Source organism: Diadema setosum, chromosome 14 (genome assembly GCF_964275005.1).
Source record: "Diadema setosum chromosome 14, eeDiaSeto1, whole genome shotgun sequence".
In the NCBI taxonomy this organism is placed as follows: domain Eukaryota; kingdom Metazoa; phylum Echinodermata; class Echinoidea; order Diadematoida; family Diadematidae; genus Diadema; species Diadema setosum.
Window position 1 is genome coordinate 6,114,658 of NC_092698.1, and position 24,376 is coordinate 6,139,033.

The 24,376-nt window shown below is 39.8% G+C and overlaps 1 protein-coding gene across 1 annotated transcript in view; it reads right to left on the reverse strand.

Annotated features, from left to right (window-relative positions):
• Window positions 1-362: 362 nt before the first annotated feature.
• Window positions 363-24,376, reverse strand: part of LOC140237860 (uncharacterized) — a 58,226-nt gene continuing 34,212 nt past the window's right edge. The window contains exons 4-8 of the mRNA XM_072317792.1: window positions 11,011-11,228; window positions 10,304-10,457; window positions 2,973-3,087; window positions 2,120-2,190; window positions 363-1,408 (exon numbers count right to left, since the gene is read on the reverse strand). Of these exons, the coding sequence (XP_072173893.1) occupies window positions 363-1,408; window positions 2,120-2,190; window positions 2,973-3,087; window positions 10,304-10,457; window positions 11,011-11,228 (1,604 nt within the window). The remainder of the gene's footprint in view (window positions 1,409-2,119; window positions 2,191-2,972; window positions 3,088-10,303; window positions 10,458-11,010; window positions 11,229-24,376) is intronic.

Here is a 24,376-nt window from a genome sequence, read left to right on the forward strand (position 1 = left end):
AGCGCCACTTACGCCAGTGCATTCGAACAACTTGCCGTCCAGAGGTAATAATTAATTTTTACAGTACCATTATTTTCACAAAGCTCATTTGATTTGAGTGGCAAAAAGCACGTAAAGCAATATTCTTTTTCCCTAGGAAAAATGTATCAGGCAAATCTTTAAAAATGATGTACACATAGTTTCACTGAAATTCTTTCAGCAAGGCAGCTAAACGGTTCTCCACCATTGTTCACGTCCACAAGTCTCGAGTGAGATGAAAACAGGCATGGACGACACATCATCTCAACATCTCAACAACATAGGCCAAAGTACATGAGATGTTTCCGCGATCTTCCCGTGAGCCTCAACACACTTTGTCATTATCAAAGCGGATTAAAAAGGTCTGTACTCCGCGACTTCGCGAATCTATGACACGGCTTCACAATTTTCGAGTTTTCGTAGATGTGATCATCGGAAAAAGGGAACATGGTCATTTCCACTCCCTCCTCGTTGAGTTCTTTCACTTTCGATGGACTGGGCACCGTGGCCGCTCTCTTCTGTATGATCGGCCTCAGCTGCTGGCACGGCGTGGTGGTGGAGTTACTGTTCGAGTCTATTCTCGAGTTCGGGTTATTGTTTTGGTTGATGCAGCCGTGCACCGGCGAATGTTCGCACTCGGAATCGAGGCTGTCTGATTTCTCTAGCAGTCTTTGGTGTGGCCCGCCCTTTTTGCCATTGGCGAGAAGTTTGAGTACGTCTGGTTTAGGTTTGATGGTTGGCTTGCCGCGCCGCAGCGCCGCTTGCAGGATCTCGCGCGTTTCCTGCCGGCCGCGAGCCGCCGCGGTACCGACGACCATCGCCGCCGGCGTGTTGCCGTTGATTGGGAACGGCGTCTGTCCGAAGGGGAAGAGGCGTTTGGAAATCTTCCGGTCCTGCCATTTAGCGACGGAATCGTTCACGTAGCCGTGTGGAGCGTTGTTGAGTGCTCGCATGTGTTGCTGGACCATGTACTGTAGAAGTATGCACTCGGGGGACATCTCGAGCGGGTCTTCCCCGACGCACGGCATCCCGTTCTCATCCTGGGTAAGGTACTCGTACGGGTGCGAGTAGTCGATGCTGTAAACGGACTCCTCGCGATCGACGTTCAGGTAGACGTGCGAGTCATCGCTGCACGACGACTCGAGACTGCGCGAGTCCGCCGGCTCGGGGACTGGCGGATCCTTGGAAGGGTCGGAGCGCAGGTTCGGCGACGAGCTGCCGACGAAGCGAACGTGGTGGGCGGAGGCGTCCGGTGGCTTCGGGGAGGATGACGACAAGAAGTTCGATGGCGGCGATGTCAGCGGGAGGGGTGGAAGAGGTTGGAGACCCAGTGACTCATTGAGAGGCGTGGTCGGTAATTGTGACGTGTTAATCTCCGATGCTGTCGTCACTACAAGGAGAAATTTGAAAGACAGTTCCATCACTGAGTTGTCACATCTAGAACTGCACTCTCAATATCGTATTGGCTCTAATAATATGGTATTCAAATCATAATGAATTAGGCCTACGTCTTTATTTAAATACTCTGTGTTTCATTTCTGTAAGCAAACTTAATTGTGAAGATGAAGTTACTTTCTTTGTTTCTCAAGAAAGTATCATATGATTCAAGGACAGTATTGTGTGAATTAATGGACAATTTCGAAGCAGTCAAAAACAGTCTGAAAAGAAAGAGTTACACAGTAAGAATTTGATCAAAATCGGATAGAATTGAAGAAAGTTATGAAAGTGTAAAATTTTGTTCATTTTCATAAAACAGTTGTTGAACTGTCAATATCAACATCAATATGCAAATGAGTGAGTTGTTGATGTCCGGATTGTTCTCTAAAGAAACAGCCATCATTTCAAAATTTTCCTCACTATTTTCACGTCATAATAACATGGTGCCATTTAAATAACTTTAACTTTGATTTTGCCAATAATTTATTACTATTAAAACTAACCGCTTTCATGAACGAAAAACAAACAAACAAACGAGCTGATTTACCTTGATTTTTAACACTTTTTAACACAATTTTTAAATTGATTTTAAAGAGCACTAACATCTCTAAGCGTGACGTAACAAAGATGTTAATTGATGGGATCCCTACTACTTAGCACTCACCTGTCGTGGGTTGTGATATCCCTAACTCGGTGTCGTCATCAGATTCCAACTCCTCGCAATAGTCCGAGTCTCTGAAATGAAAGAGAAGACAAGGAAATGGTAAATGAAGAAGAAAATGGAGGAGACGACGAGAAAGTGTAGTTTAAAAATCATCCCAGATGTTCTACCCTAAACTCATCAAATCGTCAGTTTGTAAAGGTATTGGTGAATTTGACGAAATAAAACACACACTGAGAACAAATTACAAAATACCCTAAACACCCCAGTCCCCCCCAAACAAACAAAAAACAAACAAACAAACAAACAAACAAACAAACAAACAAACAAACAGCCCAACAAACAGCCAAACAAAACACGAAAAAACAAAAGTAAAATAGAAACATAAATTCACTAAACGAGGAATGATATTTTATCCCAAGGTTTGGTCACAACAATTTCTTTTGAGATAGTCATAAAACTTCACAAAATTTGTCCTTACGAGTTAGATATACAAAGTCCCATTATTGTTGACCGCGGCGCTCTATGATTTAAGTAGATTCCTAACATTTCAGGATAAAGTTGTACGCTCGTGGAGCGGGATGAAGTACTCTATTAACCATGCTAACGGCTCCCTTTATATAAATAGCGTTGCTATGTTTTTGTATGCACGAGAAGCAGCGCGTTTCAGTGATAAATCATCAGCATCTAAATCGAGATGGGAATGGGTGGAAATGGGAAAGCTGCGGTCTATGAATTAGCGCGTTATTTTAACTTTGAGAGCGGGCATGGCGATGACTGCGTTGTCGTAGTTTCAACGCAACGGTGTTCGTTCCCCATCAACCCATGGCGCGTGACATCATATACAGTGACTCACCGCTTGTATTCGATCTTGCTCCTGTACCGCCGCCTGCGGATGGTGCAAACCACACAGACGCCCCCTAGGGTGATCCATGTCGTTATGGAAACCACAAATAATGCAATGACGTAACCTGTAAAGCGACGTGTTGTAAAACAAAGAGAAAGAGACGTTTAATTCTCAAAACACCCGCATTTCTCCTTTATTGATGCAGCATTAATTTTTCATCGCGTGAACTGTGCAAGACGAGCAAATGTCAGTCGTTAACTGTTCAATGATGTGAATCATGAAGTACAAATTTATCGGGATAGAAAAATATTAAACAGTTAAACGAGAGAAAAGAATACAAATAGAAATATATTCGGATATTAGAAGCCATTCAGAACATAAGCGTAAAGTTATGGATGAAGAAGATGTAGACTTTTATAGATTTGAAGTACCAGGCTAAACACAAAATATCAACAAGGCCATAGAATACAGCATAAACAAATTGTCAATAGTAGTATAGTAGTATAATAGTTGTTGTTGTTGTTGTCGTTGTTAGAAGAATAGATAAAAGAAAGTGCCACAAAGTTATGATAAAACGTCAACGTTAACTGTCATCATTTTCTATTTCATATTCTCTTTACGTATACAGTGCCTGAATAGTCTAGCATCATTTTGTGATGACACCGTAAGAGGGCCCCTAGTTTTAGAATGACCGAAAACAAGACACAGGGCGGTCACTGTCATGCCTCTTGTACATATTTTTCTCTTTCTTCTCGGCATAATTATTGGGTGATTAATCACGACTTTGCGTCCTTTTCCGTTACGCGTCAATCAGAGGTAATTGAGAGCTACCGTACGGCTCTGTTGGATGTATTCTCTCTCCGTCCTTTTTAAAGAGATTACGGACTGACAATTTGCGATATTGTTCAGGGTGTGGCGTGATCACTGGTTCTATAGCTGCTTAGCAAAGAAAATTTGATTTGCAGGGGGATTGTGCGATGAATTAGTCTCTCTGACTGTCAGTTACCAGGGCGTGTATCGCAGAGTGTCTCTTCCCTCTATGCCATGTAAACAATGACGAATGTTTTGATGATCGTTCTTTTTTTCCCTCAAGCATTCTAGGCACGACAATTTAAAATCATTTTGGTTGTATTTGCGTTCTAATCTTTCCCGTCTAAAAGTTTTAATTTTATAGTTCAAATCGTTTTTCTTGATGTTACATTTCTCGTACAGGATCATTCTAGGTTACCTAAGTTACGAATTTTGTGCCTTTTATACTGAATGCCTAGAATACAGTATCTTGATACAGACGGACGTGTTTGAGGAGACCCTCCCCCCCCAAAAAAAAAAAAATAATAATAATAATAAAAAAATAATAAAATAAATGAGATAATACCACAGTCAATTCCCTCTTAATGTCTCTCTATTGAACTCACAATTAAGTATCCTCGACAACAAAGAAACAAAGCAAAGCAAAGCAAAGCAAAGCCAACTACCATCAGTATTCTTGATGGCATACAAATCTACATCCGCAATCATGTTTTGTACCAACATGCCTGCTGAAGTGCTGAAAAGGGGTCTGATAGAGATACTTGAAGTAACAGGTGGCACGAGGTTGATGTACGCGTCTCGTCAAGAGCCGCTGTAAGGAGAAAGAGGGGCCCCGATCTCTATCAAGGGGGTGTATTCCCCTAAAGAGAACGTGCTTCTTCGCATATTCGTATAATAATCGTCTACCCTTCCAGAGGAGGTCCCCCTTCTAATTAAACCCATTCTTCCTTGATTGGCTTGTTAAAAATATTAAAAAAAGAAGAAAAAATGGGTATATATTCAGCAACCATGATGATTAATAAGCGACGCCGGACGAGCTTCTTTCCCATTGACCTTTGACGCATAGAAAGCGAGGGAAAACTTTGAGTAAATCGGGTCAGTGATCTCTGAAAATGACGCTTGACTTTCATCTTTTGATAAAGCCTGCAATATCACAATATATATATAAGGGTCGAAAGTTGCGATGACATTGCATATTGCTGACGGCATGCCTACATTCTTGAACTCTAAGGGTTTCTTTTTCATTAGTCATTATTGTCTCTTGTAGGCCTACTCTGCATTTCTTGCACATCCTTGCCATACACGCTTTATTTCATATTGCTTTTCTTCTTTACCACTCCACTGGTTTAAAGCCGATCATTCACTTCGACATCAAAGTGATTACTGACTTGTCATTTACCAGGTTATTTTTGTCCTTGTGCTTTCATTAGTTTATCCCTTCGTTGCTATAATCACTTACTATTTATACTATAATTTTCAGCAGTTTTGATTATGTATTGGACCTCATGGAAGAACAGAAGCATTATGATAATGAATCTGAAATGGGCACTCCATCCATTTTGTAGTTTTTCTTTGATTTATGTATGATTTATGTTTGTATGTATAATTTATATATTGTTTTGTGTATCTTTAAATGTGAAATGGAGAATAAATAGACAAACAAATAATGACGGGAACGGAGTACCCTATTATGATTAAAGGGAAAGAAAACTATACAATCAATCAGCGTAATTTATCTCTTAAAGGACAAGTTCACCTTCATAATCATAAGGATTGAGAGAATGCAGCAATATTAGTAGAACACATCAGTGAAAGTTTGAGGAAAATTGGACAATAGATGCAAAAGTTATGAATTTTTAAAATTTTTGTGTTGGAACCGCTTGATGAGGAGACTACTAAGGCTCGTGATGTCATATGAGTACAACAGTATAAAGAAAATGTAAAGAAAATTCAACATATTTTCAAAGTTTTTCGCAAAATAAAAGAGCTCTTGACTTGCCTCTTTCTAAAGGAATGGGAATAATATTACCCATAACATATGTCAGTAACGAGTCAAGGGAATGTGTACTTTTTTCAAAAGATGAAATTTTGTGAAATTCTCTTTATATTTTCCTTATATTGTTGTACGCATGTGACATCATACACTGCAGTAGTCTTCTCATCCAGCAGTGACTGCACAAAAACTTCAAAAATGCATAACTTTTGAGCGGATTGTCCAATTTTCCTCAAACTTTCAATGATGTGTTCTACTAATATTGCTACATTCTCTCAATCCTTATGTTAATGAAGGTGAACCTGTCCTTTAAATTCAATGCATTCGGTCCATCAGTTGGGAAAAGTTATCGAAGTGTTTCTTTTCATCAGCAATTTCCTCTACGAGTCCACAACGATCCAGTTTAAACTCAACGTAAGATTCCTTCCTATAACCCCCTCCATTCCACGTGGTAAGAAGGCGACCTTGGGGCTCTGACTTTGTTGTCGTTGTCCTATTTAAGATATGTCTCTCTGTAGCCGACATTTTTCGTAACTTATTAACAATTATTGCTTGCAGGGGAATGCACATTACACTTAAACCTTGCTTTATATCTTTCCCCTCCATTTTAAACATTACTAGTAAATATTATATCTCTTTGCTTTACAACCTATTATATTGTGACTATACTATATTTTTTTACATAATTAGAAAATGCATGTGTTTTTTTAGCATGACATGTTTCGTACATTTGCATTTTTTCGAAAATGAGAACGAATAAATGAAATGAAATAAAACGAAAGGAAACTGTCCATATCTGACATATTGAGGCATACACACAGACATAAACAGTAATATATGAACCAGGTAGCTTTGTGACGTCAGCAAAGACAAAAAAAAAATAAGAAGCTCATACGGAGCTCCAATAATGCTGACGGCGAGCTGTATATACCGTGCTTCTTACTCACGGACAGTATTACAGATGAATGGCTCATTAGCCGGGAAGGGAAGTTTGCTGCTCCGCTTTTAAACGACCAAGGACGAAGACGTTTCTTTTTTAAAGTATTGACGAGATGACTAATCGTCATGTCTTGTAAAGTCAATTAACAACAAAGGAAAGTCGTTCGTGTATTATTGCACACTCGCTTGATGTTTACCAGGATAACGTATGTATCCATGCATTATAATAATGTATTTATCTATATCTATTTCTATATCTATTTCTGTATCTGTATATTTTCTATGTATGTGTTTATAATATATATATATTAACACAACGCATTAATGTACGGCTTTAGGCTTTCACATATATGACAACCGATATTAACTTTTGTCATCTTATTCAAATAAGCAAGATAACTGACTAGAGTATAATTTGTTGCTAATACGACCAAATTACAACCAACAACAACTAAAATGATAAAAACCGCGTCATAAGTGACAATAATACGCAAGTAACGATGTATATTTTTCCAGGTGTTATTTATATCCATGTTCCATACGTGCATCGACAAATAAGGGTTAAAATGTATACCCGTTATCTCTTGTGTCTCCAACACGACCTAAAACGAATAATGTCGAGGCATCACATAGTTATTGTTTACTCAATGTCTATTGCGATTAGCTTTCTCGTACTGGGCTCTATATTTGTGTTATAAAGTTTCCTCGCTCTGTCATTGCAGTCTGTCTGTCTGTCTGTCTCATTTCGTCTGTCTCTGTCTCTGTTTTTACTTCAAATTTGTCTTCTTCCTCTCCTCAGCCGCTCCACCGTCCATTCCACCGTCTATTCGCGTGCATCACTCTCCATAATGTCTGACAGTCTCGCGTTGCTCTCTCCATGGACCTAGTTGTAGGTCCATGCTCTCTCCATCTCTCCTATATTTCTATCTCTCTCTCTCTATCTCTCCCCCTCTATCTCTCTTTCCTATTCTCTTTCTCTCCTTCTCTCACTCTTCTATTCTCGGTGTCTCTTTTCAAAGTTCTTGTTGAGCCCGTACCTGGCTCCGCCTGAGGGGAATTTCTCAGGGTAGCTCATTTGTCCCGAGCAAGCCGCATAATTTGACGTTCTTCCTGAGTCCAGTTACTATGACACATACTGTGTCTACTTTGGTGTCATCAGTACCAACAGCCAAACCCTTCCTCAGCGTTTGTGGTTTTAAAAATCCTGATTTTTTTTTTATATTAAAGTACTGCCTCTATCCATCTGCCTTCCTTTTGTTCGGTTCAGTTCAGAAGTCCGAGATCAGGACTTGTATTTATAGCAAGTAAACCCGGACTCATTGTGATCAATATGATTCATTAAAGTTGTAAACCTTCCAGTGATTCCGATGCTGTCAGAGCAAGCAATCCGGCTTCTATTCTAAACTACTAGTAATTTGTACCTGGCATTCCACTGACTGCCTAACAACGTTGATGAATAATTTCTAGACGTATTACATCAACACGTACGGGATGAATTTCTGCTGAGCAAATTTCGTGAATGCCCCCCTCCTTTTTTTGACGACTCTAGAGATAGACAAGGAAAGGAAGCGGGGAGGGGGATGGAGGGATGATAACAGATAAGTGATGTATTAAATTTGTTTTCGAACATTTTTATTAGCTTATAGACTGAAGAGGAAACTTTGCTGCACGTGAAGAACAGTATTTGCTAAAGATGATTATCAGTTCTTTAAGAAATATCTGTATCAACCGGAACAATATTTTTTAAAATTCTACCATTCCTACATTACAGAATTTCTTCCTCTTTATGTAAAGAACACAGAAGAAAAACGATAAAATAAATATGTACAATGATATTCAAATAGCTTAGAGAAATGCAGGTTTGAGTTAGCATGGATGCAGCTAATCTCCTTTTTCTACGAATCCGAGAGAAATTGCATGCTGATTTTCCTCACCGACTTCAGAACCTAATCCCCGAATTCTCCTCGGCAGTTCCCACCCCGTGTTATAACTCCTTATCGGGGCCGCTGAAATGTAAACTATGTAAGGAGAAATGTATCTTATCGACATCCAACTCTTCATCTTAGATAATCCAACGCGCTGAACATGATACTGCAGTATGATACAAAAGTTTAATATCTAACTAACTGATCGTATCTTACACTTATCACTGTATTTAGTCTACATGAGTTATGACTTGGGGATGAAGAGTGACATAAAAATATCAAAGTCAGACATTTTCAGACAAAGACTGGTGAGCCAAAGGGCGTCGATCCTACCACCACCATCCCCATTAAAATATTGGGGAGGGGGGTTAAACAAATCATTTTGCTACCCCCATCCCCTCCCCCAATTTCCGAGGTGTGGAACATTTTTTTCTTGCCTTTTTTTTTAATTGAAAATTGTCCAGTTATTTCACCCAAAGTGTGCATTAGATAGTTGAATTTAAATTCTGAAAATGCAAAAATTTCCCTTCCGTTGGAGGGGAACACCCCCTCCCACTTACCGGTGCTTACCCTATATATCCCACTCTGTCCTTTTCCGTTAGATTTAGTACACTTCTGAGATAGACAAATTCCCCCACTTTATCATCAAAGGTGTGCACTAGGTCTGTAACGTCAATCCCAAATATGCTTACGTTCCCCCACGTGGGAGGGGAACATCCCCTTCCAATCAAACCTCCCCCCGCTCGGTTCCCCTTCATAGATGCAGTATATTCGTTTTTGACAATTTCCCAAATATTCTATATATTTGATAACATGACATCATTTCATTTCACTTCTGAAAGTGACAAAGCTCTCTCGTATGGGAGCTCTAGGGGTTGAGGGAATATACCTTCCTCTACGCCTTTGTGATTGGCAATTTTCCAAATATTCCGCCAATTAAAGTGTGCACCATACTGTCGAATTGCTATCATAAAAAAAGCAAAAGCTCGCTCGTGTGGGAGGGGGATACCCCTCCTCCCACCAATCTCCCTTGATCGCCCCCCCCCCCCCACACACACACACAGACTTAGAATAATATATTACACACTTTGGGAATTGACAAATTTACAAATATTCCACAAGAAAGTGTGCAACACTTCTTGTTTATTTCAATTCTACGGATGCAACAGCTCCATCGTGTTGGAGGGGTATCCTCCTCCAACACCCCACACTCCACGCCCCAGTCACCTCCATAGACTTAGTACACAGTGATGACGCACACGCAGAACAAGAGGTGACAGATACCGCGATTTAGCAATTCACGTTTCCAATTTCTTATTTCTCTTTCGTACTTTTTTTGATAGAAAAAAAAAATCTCTGAATTTCAGTTCTGAAAATTCAAAATTTCCCCCGTGTGGGAGTTGGGAAACTCCCTCACATACTCTACCCCTACCAGTCGCTCTGGTCCTCGCACATTATCCTCAAAGATTTGCCCCCTCCATCATGAAAACGGATCGACGCCCCTGCTGGTGACTTCAAAAACAAAATGTGAATGTTGGAACAGAGAAAGCTGAAAAGAGGAAGACAAAATTAGTTTACAGAGACGAAAAAAGAGAATCATAAGATTTACAGTGCTAAAGGGTGAAAAATAAGATATCGAAAGAAGCTGAGATAGGGAGCTCTTGTCAACTTACTCGGACATCTGCACGCTCCCCCGTCGGGCCTACAAGTGCAGCCGATCTTGGCGAGGACGCCGCACGATGACCGACACATCGCCGTGCCGTTGCCCGGCGGTAACCGGTCGGACGGATCCAGAGGGTTGATCACCTCGTCAGCGTCCGATTCGTCCTTTATAGGAGGGGTAAGATGATTGAGAGGGCATTACAATCACTTGACTTCGCCCTGTCTTTGGGGCAGGTGGAGAATTTTTTTATTCTATTTTTTTTTTTTTGTAAGTATGTTAGGGAAGAAACTCGCACTGTTACTGTCCATTGTGTCCGTCTACAGGTGTCTACATATTCTCTCTCTCTCCCCCTTAAGTATATGCTTTGTGTATTTCATAATTATACACTGCACAAATTTTTAACCTTAAAGTAATATCGTAGCAATGTAATAATGGGTATTTGGGGCTTCAATTTGTTGCAACGTTCGGCAGAACAGAAAGGGACACACACGGTTGTAATGCAAATAATGATATAATACAGTGCTCTTAAATAATCTTTTTTTTTATTATCCTTTCCAGGGCCCCGTTCTATCAAAAGATATAATCGATTATAAATTTCCTTACCACACAGGCTGCCACAGACTTATGATAGAAATCAACTAGGACCCTTATAATCAAATATAACTATTCATAAAACAGGGCCCAGGTCTACAAACTTGAATGAAAACGAATACTTACTTCTGAAGAACTGCATGTTCCGATCACGTGATGGCAGACCTCGTGACCACTGCATTCACATCGCTGTTGGCAGTCTTCCCCGTACCAGCCTTCCTCACACTGACTCTCGCACTGCGCCCCGTAGTAGCCCGGTGGGCACCCGCAGGCGTTGCCCGAATCGAGACAAACTTGACCTTGGTTACAAGTGAGGCTGCCGCATTTGACCCGGTAGTTCCTCGCTGCAAGGGCGGAAGTAGAACGAAAAAGTTCGAGAGGTCAAATGTCAGACAGTTTACATCTTCCTTAGATATTCAGGAAATATAGTGAAAGTGGTGCAGATTTTCTTCACTGGTTATGGCTGGTCTTGTCATTCATTTAACATGCCAAGTTTTTTTACCACTCAGCGATGGCTAAATAACGCTTGAGGCGCAATCTTGCATAGGACAATAATTTCTCTCACACCATGTATAATTGGTTGAAGAGATAATGATAGTTTTTTGCTTGTTTGTTTTTCCCACCGGACTATGAATATGACATTACAGCAGATTAAAACCTAAACACCATCAGACCTTGTAATTGTTTAAAACAATAAGCAAATACTGTTATAATCATGGAACTTAGGTTTCCAAAGTTTAAATTTTGCTATCTCAGTTCTTGAAATGCTTCCATCTGTTTCCGAGACCTCTAACGATGACGAGCTTCGCCAAATATAAGGCTTGTTCAGTTTCTCTCAGTATCTGATATCAATATATGCTGAGTAAGTTAACACGTACATCAAACTAGTGCATAAACGATAGACTTCACGATCTCCAAGGAAGACGATAAAATGTCTATGAATAAGAGGGCATCTTTTGGTCAACTGTCTCCAGACGAATTAGTGATGATGCTCTGATGACAATAAATGATGTAGATGTCTTGCTTTGTCTCCTGTTGTTTTTATTTGATTTCGTTTTGTTTATGTTTCTATTGGACATGATCTCTCCATCTTCCTCGCGCATTATGCCGAGTGCGTGTTGAATCTAGACTCCATCGATGATGGATGAGGCACACTTCTGGGACGTGTATGGCCTATCATGAACATTGTCCGGAGATACACAAACACGACGAAGACTTAATGTAGGCATGGAGACGTTTTTGGAGGGTTGCCATAGCAATCTCACATCATGTTCCCGCCGCATCCGCTCCTTGCAGCAGCGGAGGGTTCGCGCTACGCCCTGAACCCCGGCGACCGCTCGCCCCAAGAGACCGCCGACTTTACGGAGGAGAGAGAGGTTTGTGCACCGTCACTGGGAGGAGCTCAAAACGGGCGAGATAGATGGATGGATGGATGGATTTATTGATGGATGAATAGATGAATGGATGGATAGATAACAGGAACGAGAAATACAAGCAAAACAACACATCTATCTGGATAAACATCACGGAAAGATTTACATCATTAATTCGAGTACATAATATTGTCAGGAGCAGTGTTGCGTACTAGGCCTGTATCATTTATAAAATGCCAGCTTTCTGTATTAGAAAAATAAGAACATCTGTTGAATTTACATAAGGTAAGAAATAACTTCTAATATAGAGAGTTGATATATATATATATATATATATATATATATATATATATATATATATATATATATATATATATATACATATATACATATATATTTGCAACAGAATTATATGCCAAGAAATAATGATGTGTGATATAATGAGTAGATGATAGTCATGACAGTTAGTTTAGTCTAATCTGCTAAACGATCGAGATGGCAGGCATCTTTTTTATAGATTTGACTACCTCCCTGCAATATACGAGAGTACAGGTGTACATACTATCTCATAACGATCTCACATTTTGGCCGAGATTCCCTGAATCATATGTTTGTTATTCGTACTGTAACATAAACTATAATCAATTTTTGTACAGATGATTAGATTAAAATAAAAAATCAAAATCAAACCAAGATGCGATAGGACTTTCCCCCTTCTCACTGTGTATCCTTAATTCATGCCCCCCTCTCTTTCCCCTGGATCTCCATCATGAGGACTCTCGAAAACCCACGCTCGACCGCTTGATGACTCATTGCACCAAACGCCACAAGTGCAGACTCTGATCTAATGCTTTACTACAAACACTCCCACCCCGTAGACCGCCGATATGTACTTGGAGATCGAGGAAACGCATTTTGTGAACCCTGGTAGATTCACAGAGAAAGGCAGAGAAGGATAGAGGGGGAGAAAGATGGAGTAAAAGAAAAAAGAAAAGGAGAAGAGGAAAAGAAAAGTAATCGAAAGAGGTCAGATGATCAGAGAAATAGTGAAAAAAAAAGAGAATGACACGATGTAAGGCTCTGAGATGGAGAGAGGGACGGAATAGAGAGAGGATTCAAATCTAAGTAAATATACTTTTTTCAGGATGTCTTGACTCTGTTTTGTTGTTGTTATTGTTTATTTTGTTTTGGTTGTTGCTGTTGTTGACAAATACCAAACAATCTTACTTACTGACTTGTAGTTTTTCTGTAATCATGTTTGGACAGTTTTTTTTTTCTGTTGCTTTAATTCATGATTCTCTCTACTATGCCCTGGAGCACGCAGTCACGTCACTTCGTGCCCTCACTATTGCTTTCTATTTATAGCCTTCGCGCGGTTGTCTAGGGAGTCTTAACATAATCGATCCAGGGTTTAACTTGTTCAGTGTCATAAACGCTATGCGAGCATGGTATTCATTAAAGAATATTGATGCTACCCTCGATCGTCAAGCAAGCTGGTGAACAGTGTGAGACGGATCATCACACAAAAGTTGGCAATTACGTTCATTCACTCACTTATACATTCAGCATACGATACCATAAAAGTACGGAAAAAGTTATAGGCAACATTATGATTCTCGTTTGATAATGTGTGACATATCCTATAATGATAGACGTAATCAAATTAATATGCGATGTAGTGCAATGTAATGGTACGAATGATATTACATGATTGTCATTATACATGGCATATGCCCTGCTGTGCATATTGATGCCAATGAAAAGTCTAATATGTATGTACATTTGAACAATGCTGACATTTTTCCGACGTTCGTACTATTCATCTCATTTTGTTTTTTATTTTGATATTTTGCTACAGCCCAACATGCTAAACATCGAAAATGTCTGATCGAAAGAAATAGAATATAATATCCTGTTCTCAATGACGCTGCTTCAAAACTAACTTTAACAAATGCGAGTTATGCCTCGTTCTCTCAAGTCCTTTAGGTAAGGATATTTGATAATAATGATAATAATAAGGTCTTATTTACCCAGGGTAGCCTCTTCAGTGTTACCACTGCTCTACCAGAGGGCCCTGCCATTATTATCACCCTAGCGTTGCCAGGTACCCATTTATACACCTGAGTCGAGAGGGACATGGTGGGTAAAAGCGTCTTCTCCAAGGACGTAAGCACTGGGCAGGATTCGAACTCGGGTCCTCCGATCGGGAGTCGGGAGTCTTATCCACTATGCCACAGCGCCCCCACATAAAAATATCTGTGGCTAATCACCCCTATCTCTAACGTCATTTTTATCATCAGGGCATGATAGTTTTGCTGGTAAGGATTTTTTAATGAAATTGAGAGCACAGATTTGATTCTGTCTTTTCTCTTGCGTAGTCAGCCATCTTACAGGCAGGAGGAGAAGACAGCGTGCTCATAATTATTGTTGTTCTTAATTCTTTATTGTGTATATGGTTGGACGTAGGCTCCTATATTGCATTTGGTCGTAACTGATTGGCTATAGCCTACATCGAAAATGGTATCAGTATTAGTATTAACTGAGACTTATAGTTGCAAGACTCTGGCTTTATTCAAGATTTCGACATTTCATTCCTCAACCCCCACACACGCACAGAAAAGGTTAGTTAGGTTAGCCGGTTAATTAGTAAGACCATCGGCAGAATTATTGAGGTCCTGAGTGCTGCATACTATACGTTATGACAGAGATTTGAATTCAGACACTCATACCTGTACTAGTATGCGGAGTGTTTGGGACAACTTAATGGCGTTTTAAGACACACTGAGTTATCGTATATTCATAAGACGTATGAATATACGACGTATTTATTGGAGCCTATTCGACACAACGTTCCGTACTATCGTAGGGCAGCATCAGACCTGTCGTGTTTTATGAGAAGCTCATGAATAGGTATGAGTCTCTCCTTTGTGCAGGACAAACTTTGAGCGGGCTTTGCTCCCTGCGTGTTTTCACAGCATTGGATTCATCATGTTGTATTGGTAGTTCGCAATAATCCTAGCGCGATCTATACAGATACGACGTATTGTCACAGTACACATTACTAATTACTTATGTACATGTATGATGTACTGTATGCATGGTTGTTTTAATGTGTATATACACAGGTGGACCACATTAATGGAGAAATTCTATATGGTATCTATATAGTACATACAGGCTGACCAGAATAAGTGGAGAATTTTCTAGGTGGTATACAATGTAGCTACAGTACATTCATGTGACAGGAAATACATTATAGCTCTCTCAATCTAGAATGATTTCACCCATTCCAGAATGTTCTAGGAACTGCTTATACTGAGCGAGGCACTGTCCCTGTAGCCCAATGTGATTGGTAGTTATTTTTGGCAGGATGTTATGCACATAGTTAGGCAGTGAGTCAGCTCGGATTCCTGGAACAGTCTTGGACTTGCTAGTATGTTCAGGTGTGTGGCCCCAGGCTGGAGAAAATTACAGAATGTACTAGAAAGGGGTGAATGGATATAAAAGCCGGAGAAATTCTGCAGTAGGCAGAGTACCTATAACACCTCTGCTCTGAGAGTCACGTCACTTCTGGCGCTGAAGCAACTTGTCATAGTCAGTCCTGTGTTACCTGCTGACCTGTTATGTTTGTGGATATAAGGCCTGGGAGACATTTTGCCTGCAGAGAATTAATTTGCCTACATAGGAGATAGACTCCATTTTTCTGTCAATGGACATTGCTACGGAAAAGCTGTGACGGGCTGGATTCCTAGCTGAACATTATAAAGTGAATCATCATTCAACGCATCGACTGGACGTGGTCGTCATAACGTTGGATTCTACACATTTCGCCGTGGACGTATATCCTGGATCTTTACCCCGGATTTATACCGACGATTATCGCGACCTGCACCTCTGGAGTTATGTCGGAGGTATCATTCATTGGTGCATCGCGGATCATTCATCTGTGCATCGAACATCGTATCTGGACATTATCAGGGAACTGTAGGGACTTTGTGATTTAACATTTGGCTGTAATGCATGTAAGTGATTCTATTACCGATTTGTAATTGTTTCTTTTGATCATTATTGTACTGATGTGAAAACAGATTACGAGTCTGTACCCACAATATCACTGTTAATAAACCGCCTGAACATTAGTTGATTGTTTCTTTTGTGCGATCATTCTCAGTGTGATTTTGGTCGTAACAGTATCTAGATATTAAAGCCGACACGAATACGGGTCTACTTTACTTCGTATGAATATGGATATACGTCGTATATCAAAACGCTGCTCAAACCATCATTTTGATATACACAATATTATAAACGACATATATACGACGTATCAATTATAACTACAGCCATTCAGACACATAAAAACGTATATATATCATAATTATATCAATACGAAAACTCCCTAGTCTAAAAGGAGTTTAGATTTCGTGCGAACCGTGCGCGCGCCAGTTCCTCGCGCGTGCGTGGGCGTATACGTGCATGAGATGGGGGAAACAATCGTGTCCTCGGTCTTTTCCTTACTCTCAGCCCCTCCCGTTTAATATGACATATAACCACTAAGTATGGGGGTATATCCGGACAGGATATCATCACTGTGACACAGGGGAAGTTATTGGCATGACTCGCTGACCATAATATTCATTAACACAGGGATTGAAGCTGGGGGTTAAAGAAATAAGACCGGGGGAATTGTTATCGATTGAACGCGTGACCTCGGAAGTAAACTGGTTGGATTGCTACGAGAGAATTCAGAAACTTCCTTTGCCCTAGCGTAAACCAAGGGGGTGAAATGTCTTAAGTTTCCTGCACTAGATAAGAACGTGGGTGTCATAGTTAACGAAAGAAAATCTTAATTTAGTTCTACCCTTATGTGACTTCCTTGATTTTCAGAGTCTTTTCTTTTCTTCCTGTAACTATAGCAACGCCGCATTGCTAATCTCTATTCCCTTGAGTCTGATAAAGCATTATTGTAATATGGTAGTCACGTCCTTTCCTACACTTCCATTTCGGAAGATCACAATCGCACCTTTTACGACTGGTCCATTACACTGAATCGGTCCGATGTTACATTCGACTGAAACATTACAACACTCGATAAACGCAAGCATGCATGGCTCCGACGTTGCTATGTGGGTAAGAGTGTTTTATAGTGTGAATCCCGAGCCACGGTCGGAATCTACCTTCGGGAGCAGAACACAACCAACGGCGCCCGAGCACCCAATGATCGGCGAAGTATAACGGGCTCCGATAGCCTGGGCAGTAAACGAGAAACGATCAGTATCAGCCGAAAGGTCTTCGGAGATCGGCGTAACTAAAGAACGTTTGAGAAAGTTTATCTTACAGGTGTACGGATGTACGTCGGATTACGAATGACTTATAAAGAGAGTAAACCTCACAGTGACAATAATGGTTTTGAGGTACAAAACACATCGTGGTATGGCAACGCTTATTATGCTAACTGTGATAATGACAGTTTTAATACATCGATGCTATATAACAGTGCTGTCATGTTGCTGTTTATGGTGGTATTGATACCATTGGTGTCAACTACAACGTAGATGGCTGATGTGCTCTTATGCAATAAAAAAACGGAAGGAGCTAAGGTGTAGCTGTACTTGTTGCACTGGAAAAAGAATACAGACTATACTTAAGTTAGGAATGGAATGAGTGTCATTTCGTGACGAATATGAGACTTGAATGAAAGGAAGGGAAAAATGTCTTAAGATTGCTTGAAAGAAGTTCATCACACCGAGGCCAGAACGAGCTAACGTATTTTCGCTTGCTAGCTTTTAAAATCCCTGGATATCACATACACTGCATCTTATATACTATCTCTCTAAATCTATCCTCCCCCTTTGTTTATCTTATATCGGCAACGAAGCAAGTGATTGCACGAAGAAGACATTTTCACTGAGTAAACCCTAGGTGAGACAGTGTATATCTGTCAGGGAAGAAAGGTAGTCCAGTTTATAGCTGTCACAACTATGTTTTGATATCTATTCGTGTTCACTCTTATCTCTAATCAGTGGCTGATGTTAATCTAACTTTTGTATGTCAACAGAAGTGAAGGTACTTTCGCTGACAGTCCACAGAAAGAACGTCATTGATTAATACGTGACTAGTCCTCCTTTCCTCGATTTTTGATACCATTTGATATATTCTCACTTGATGAAGTTAATAAGATGACAATTTGACTGCTAGGCCACATGACAACCCCTTACAAACCCTTAATACAATTCTTTCCTTATTATCCGAGATCCGTTGGAGAATTCCTTTCGCTTTCCATACAGCTATTCTAATAACTGAAGTAATATTCACCTCATCACACTGATACACAAAATAACACTCAACGTACAAACCAAGATTCATCCCAACACAATGCAACTGAAGTAATATTCACCTCATCACACTGATACACAAAATAACACTCAACGTACAAACAAAGAGTCATCCCAACACAATGCACACCGCACTGCACCGCACGCCCTTCGCACAATTACTTCCCACTCAGTGAGTGGCAAGATTTTCTTTATGTATCTCTTCGTTGTGCCCTTTGCACAATTACCCCCCACTCAGTGAGTGGCAAGATTTTCTTTATGTATCTCTTTACCTGGGGCCATCTTCCTCGTCAAGCTTAGCTTATGATGATGGTCCCCTGCATTTCATTTTTATCATCTCCTATTGCTTCCTTTCATATATAATATTCGTTCTTGAAAAAAAAAATGTATGTAAGATCCAAACGTTACGAATATTAGCTGTGTAAATGACTATGTAAGTATTTTGTTGATTTGTGGATTTGTATTGATTTTGAAATGCAGAAATAAAAACTGAACTGAACTGAACTGAACTGAACTGAACTAATTTCAAAGTGCTGGACAACCACTTGATGTGATTGAACCATGTATATGATTTCCTCATTCTTGCATATTCAACCTGCAATTGATAATTTAAGTCATCGTCATAAGATATGTAAACATTCTTCAATAGAACATTATATTCACGAGAAACAGTTCCGTCCTCAGTAACCGAAATTGACACCATAACCCTAAAAACTCAACAACTACAAAGTATTTTAACAAAAGGTGAAGAAGCTAAGCAAACGTTCTGAGTGGGATTCTAATACATGCAACAATTTTACATGCAGTCAGGTGAAGAACATTACGATCCTGACCAACTATGGTTTCTTTCGTTTAATCTCTTAATGTTATAAAGAATGAAGTGAAAATAGCTGGCAGGTTCATCATCACAAAAACGACAAGAGAGAAGAGTGAATTTGTGTCTGAGTATGTGTGTGTGAATGTGTGTGTCTTTGTCTGTGTGTGTGAATATTTGCTTCGAATCCTCATGCCCTAAGGGACACCTGTCCATACACCTTCGGTGAGGACATGTGCTGCCAAGTTATCGTACACTAGTTTTTAATCAAACAGTGGTGTGAACAGTGGTGTCTTCTACATTTCCTTTTAAAACCGTCATATTTACTTTCTAAGTTAAAGCATTTCCTGACGTGTCTTTCGCAATGGTCGACAACGTTTAAATTGTAGAGAAAGTGGTAGAGCTGGTACAAGCGCCTATGCATTTTATTGTGTTATCTGAAAGTGATGATTGTGAGCAATGTTGACTTCATCGTATACACAATATTCTGTAGAAGGGACTAGATTGAAAACAACATGAGGAGAGAGTTATTTATAGCTTGTGTTGTGGTTAGCAAACATATGACAGTACGTAGTCTTTGCTGTTATGGTTATTACAAACAAATGGACCAGTAGGAGCTCGATCTCAGACTTGTTTTTCTGTCAGCTGTTGCGGTCGAAAGCGTTATACGTGTTACACAGTCCACTTTCTCAAAACACATGTGAACATGACTGTCTCCCGATCGAGGCGATAAAGACTGGGAGCTTTGTGTTACAGGCGACTACAAGATGTGATGTGGCGACCACATAACATATGTGTCTATGCCTTAATATTTATAGGTATAGATAGATAACCATATAGATAGAGAGACAGACAGACAGATAGATAGACATATAAATAGATAGATAGATTGATAAAGATAGATGGATAAATAGACAAAGAGATAATTAGAAATAGACATAGTGATATGTTTTTATGAATACAAATACATCGCTTGCTTGTTTGTGTTTGTGTGTGTGTGTGTGTGTGTGTGTGTGTGTTTTAATAAAAGAAGACGGGTTTGCCTTATTACCAGAGGAATTCAACATCCAAACTTATCATGTTGGAAAAGTAACCCAAACATTACAAACATTACATTACAAACTAACTTATGATAAATTACATTACAAAGTAACTTATGATTACAAACTAACTTATGATAAATGACAAGGGAAATGAAATAAAAACAAATGAAATAGAAATGCAGATCAAATGGAAATAGAGCCAAGAAGTATATAATGACACAAAAGAATACAAGAGAGGGGGGGGGGAGAAGGAGCCTGAAGGAAGAAGAAACAATTGAGGAACGGAGGGAAAGAAGCAACAGTAGATGACGACTTATAGTTACAAACGAAGACGGTGGCGGCGATAACGAATGGAGAGATGATGAAGAAAAAATAACAGAAATAGCGATGGAAGAAGCAGGAGGAGGAGAAGTTCTAAATATAGGGACAGAAAACGGTCACTTAATACGGCACGATGATATTCAAACTTCCTGGACAAGACATCATTTGTCAGCGAGTCTGACCACGTGAACCGGTTGTCGAACGCGCGCCCGTTGAGTTCAGCTTCCTCGTTATGTAACTCTGCGTCATTGCTCGCCCGCGCGTCGATTATATTATGTGATATTGATATGAGACAGCCATATTCGCAGGTAGGAAAAAAAAAGATGAAAGAAAGGGAACACCCATGGGAGGTATAGTCACTCAATAAAAGTGGGTCGCACCGAAGGTCTTTCTTCTGAGGAAACATCTTCCCCTCCTGGTTCTTTATCCTTCCTCTCTCAGTATGGCGCACATGTGTGGATGCCACCCGTCTATTTTTGGTACGGTGAATTATGATTAATTCACCACATTTTGAGAATGATTTCCTGACGGGAAGTTCATGGAAGATTTTTTTTTTTCATTTTCAGGGAGGTGGAGGAGGGGTGGAGTACAGTGGTAAGGAGTGAGTGTGGGGGCTGGGATGGGGAGTGATGGAGTTTTAAAGATGGGTCAGACCCAGAAAAGAGAAATCCATATATCGGGTCTTGAAAGGATGACGAAGCTGAAGGATACTTCGGCATTCATCGCCATAATCATGTCCATGAAAATCTCATGGGATCGCCCCTGTCTAGCTAATTGGGAAAGTCCGCCAAACAGGAAGGACAAGTCTGGAGAAACATTTTCGAGTGGTGCTAGATGGATTCAAAATAATGCATGCTGAGCATATTATATACGCAGGGCTGACCGTTGTGTGCACTTTTGATGGATACCCGATTTTTTTTAATGTTCAGACTTTCAAAACTTGTGGACTTTTAGAACGGCGGACAGAACATCAAATTGGAAATTTCATCTTTAAGTATCCAGTGGTGGGAAGAGTTGTGATGGAGTTTGAGAAGCGAACACTGTTTCCGTCGTCTTTACCTCCCTCGACCACAGGCACAGTTATTTTAAGGTAACTGGCCCTGTAACAACACAGTGTCATACTGTTAACTCTCTCAAAATAAGGATGATAATTCCGGTCATAATCACCGCTAATCATAGGATTCGATTATGTCGCACTATGAATTCGGAAGTCTTGCGGTTTCATCATACCATGACTAATTGCACTATTTTGATAAATTCATCATCAACACTGGATACTGCAAGTGAACTTTATGGTATCATGCACATTGTGTGCCACGTCAGCAAATTCATATCCCCTATAATTCAACTAATCCATCAGTCACTTATAGCCGTAATTTCGTATGTAATTAAAGCACGTTATCTCAGTTGGATATACCTATCCACTTTATCAAAAAAAAACAACAACAACATTAGTATAACGTGTTGTTGTTGATGAGAGAGAGAGAGAGAAAAAAAAAGAACCCGACACTCAGCTTAGCTTCACGATAACACCAAGATAACTTTACCAGCTCACCTTGACTCAGATGAGCTGATGAAATAAATGAAATGTCATATTGTATACTTTCGTCGGAAAAGAAAAAAAAATGAAATGAAATGAAGTGAAAATTAAAGTAGTATGGAATGTATGTTCATCAAAGTGGCAATGGCTATGCATAGATTTTCTCTTGCTCATCGAAAATCCTCAACACTCAACTCTCCTCTTTCTTTTTTTTTTTCAGATCTGAGTGCGAGATGGCAATAATTTTCGAAAAAAACCCCACACAATACGACTATCTACGTTGTGACTGCACTTCGCCTACCAAAACGTTACAGGCTTTAAACGTGCCGATGTAAGACTAATCTGTATGGCACTGCCATTAATGCATGTGGTATATTTTTGACTTTTGACATCAATACAGCAACACTTTTCCATAACCGTCCTGTTGGTCCACAACCTCAAAAGAGTTTTGTCATTATGTACATATTGGTTGTCGAGTGTAATGCCCCCGTTAGTCTCGCTCGCAGCTTTGAGTTTAAGATTGCTATTTAATGAAAGAGACCCTCAAGGTACAAATATTTTTCTTCACCCTCTTCCAAATGGCAATGGTTTCAAACCTGTCCAGTTGCACCCTTTATATGTCTATTAAATTATCTTCTGGACAGTATTGAACTCTAAATTCCAAATATCGGCCGCTAAAGCAGCGATGAATGAACACTATGGACAAAGTAGAACTTGAATTCTAATTTCATTTGTTAAAAACAAATTGACCTTAAGATCTACGTCATAGTTGCCACATGTGTTGTGATCTGAAATAAAGGTGAGTCTATACCTCCATTGCCCCCTCTTCAACTTACATATGAGTCGATTCACTAGTAGGGGCTCCCACATACTACGTAGCGGTTATCACCATGATGAAACTTACCACAACCCACTGCTTCGCAAACCCACAACGCTGAATGCACTTGACAGTTGCAGATGACGTCACAATATTTTGTGACGTCAAAATCTTGTTCCGGCTGGAACTTTCAAGCGGGGTGGATTACTGCGATAGTGTTTTCCAAGAACCTGATTTATTCGATCCGATGAATCTAGGCCAAATCTGACGTAAAAACCATTGACGCCGCCAAGAAATCACATCCCTGTCAATCAATCGCCGACAACATCAATGGGAGCCTTGATTCGAAGGCAATGTGTATCGTGCGAGGGAACACTGTGCATTGACTTTGGTATAAAGATTGTGGCTCTTTTGCCAATCTACGAAATGTCACCAAGCTTTTTTGAAAATACATTTTGTTGTAAATTATCGACGGGTTTGCTAGTGCAGTGTAAAAATGTCTATAGGCTGAATGTAGAGATTTTTTATGGCACACAAGTTTTTCTATTATTTCTTTTTCTTTTATGAATTCTTATTGCACCTTCCGGTTTCCTGTTTATGATTATCCAATTCATCTGGCTTTAATCAGAATATGATCTCACCCTGACATTTACATTTTGTTATCTCATCAGATGTCTTTTCGAGTGTCAAATAAGTCTTCCTCTTTTCTTGACTTGCAGTCGAACAGAAATTTGATCACATTGCGTGAGAAAGAGAAAGGAAGAGGGAGTAAGAGACTGAAGACTGTGAAAAAAAAAATCTCTTTATTATTTATGAATGCTTCGAGAGCTTGTATCCTGACGATTCATTTTGTTTCTGAGATAAAAAGGTTTACAGAAAGGAGTTCCCTCCAGCAAGGACAGGTACTGGTTCACTTTGACACTTCCTAGACGTGTTCAAAACTCGGTGTTATTAGTCTGTAACACTACAATCTCTCTGATAACTGAATTATTGAATTATGATTTGTTCTACAATGGCCAAAATGAGAAGCAAATCGTCCTTGCCATTTGTCTATTTTGTATGTATATTGGTAGTGATTGGGTTGCTTGTGTATGTGTGTGTGTGTTTTTAAAATATTGTATTACGCTATTGATCAATGGAAGAAGCGTTGCATAGGGTGTTTGGCATGACGTGATGGTGTTGAAAATACTGCTTTGACGCCTTAACATGAATATTTCACATCATTCGACTTAACTCTCATGTTTGCTTG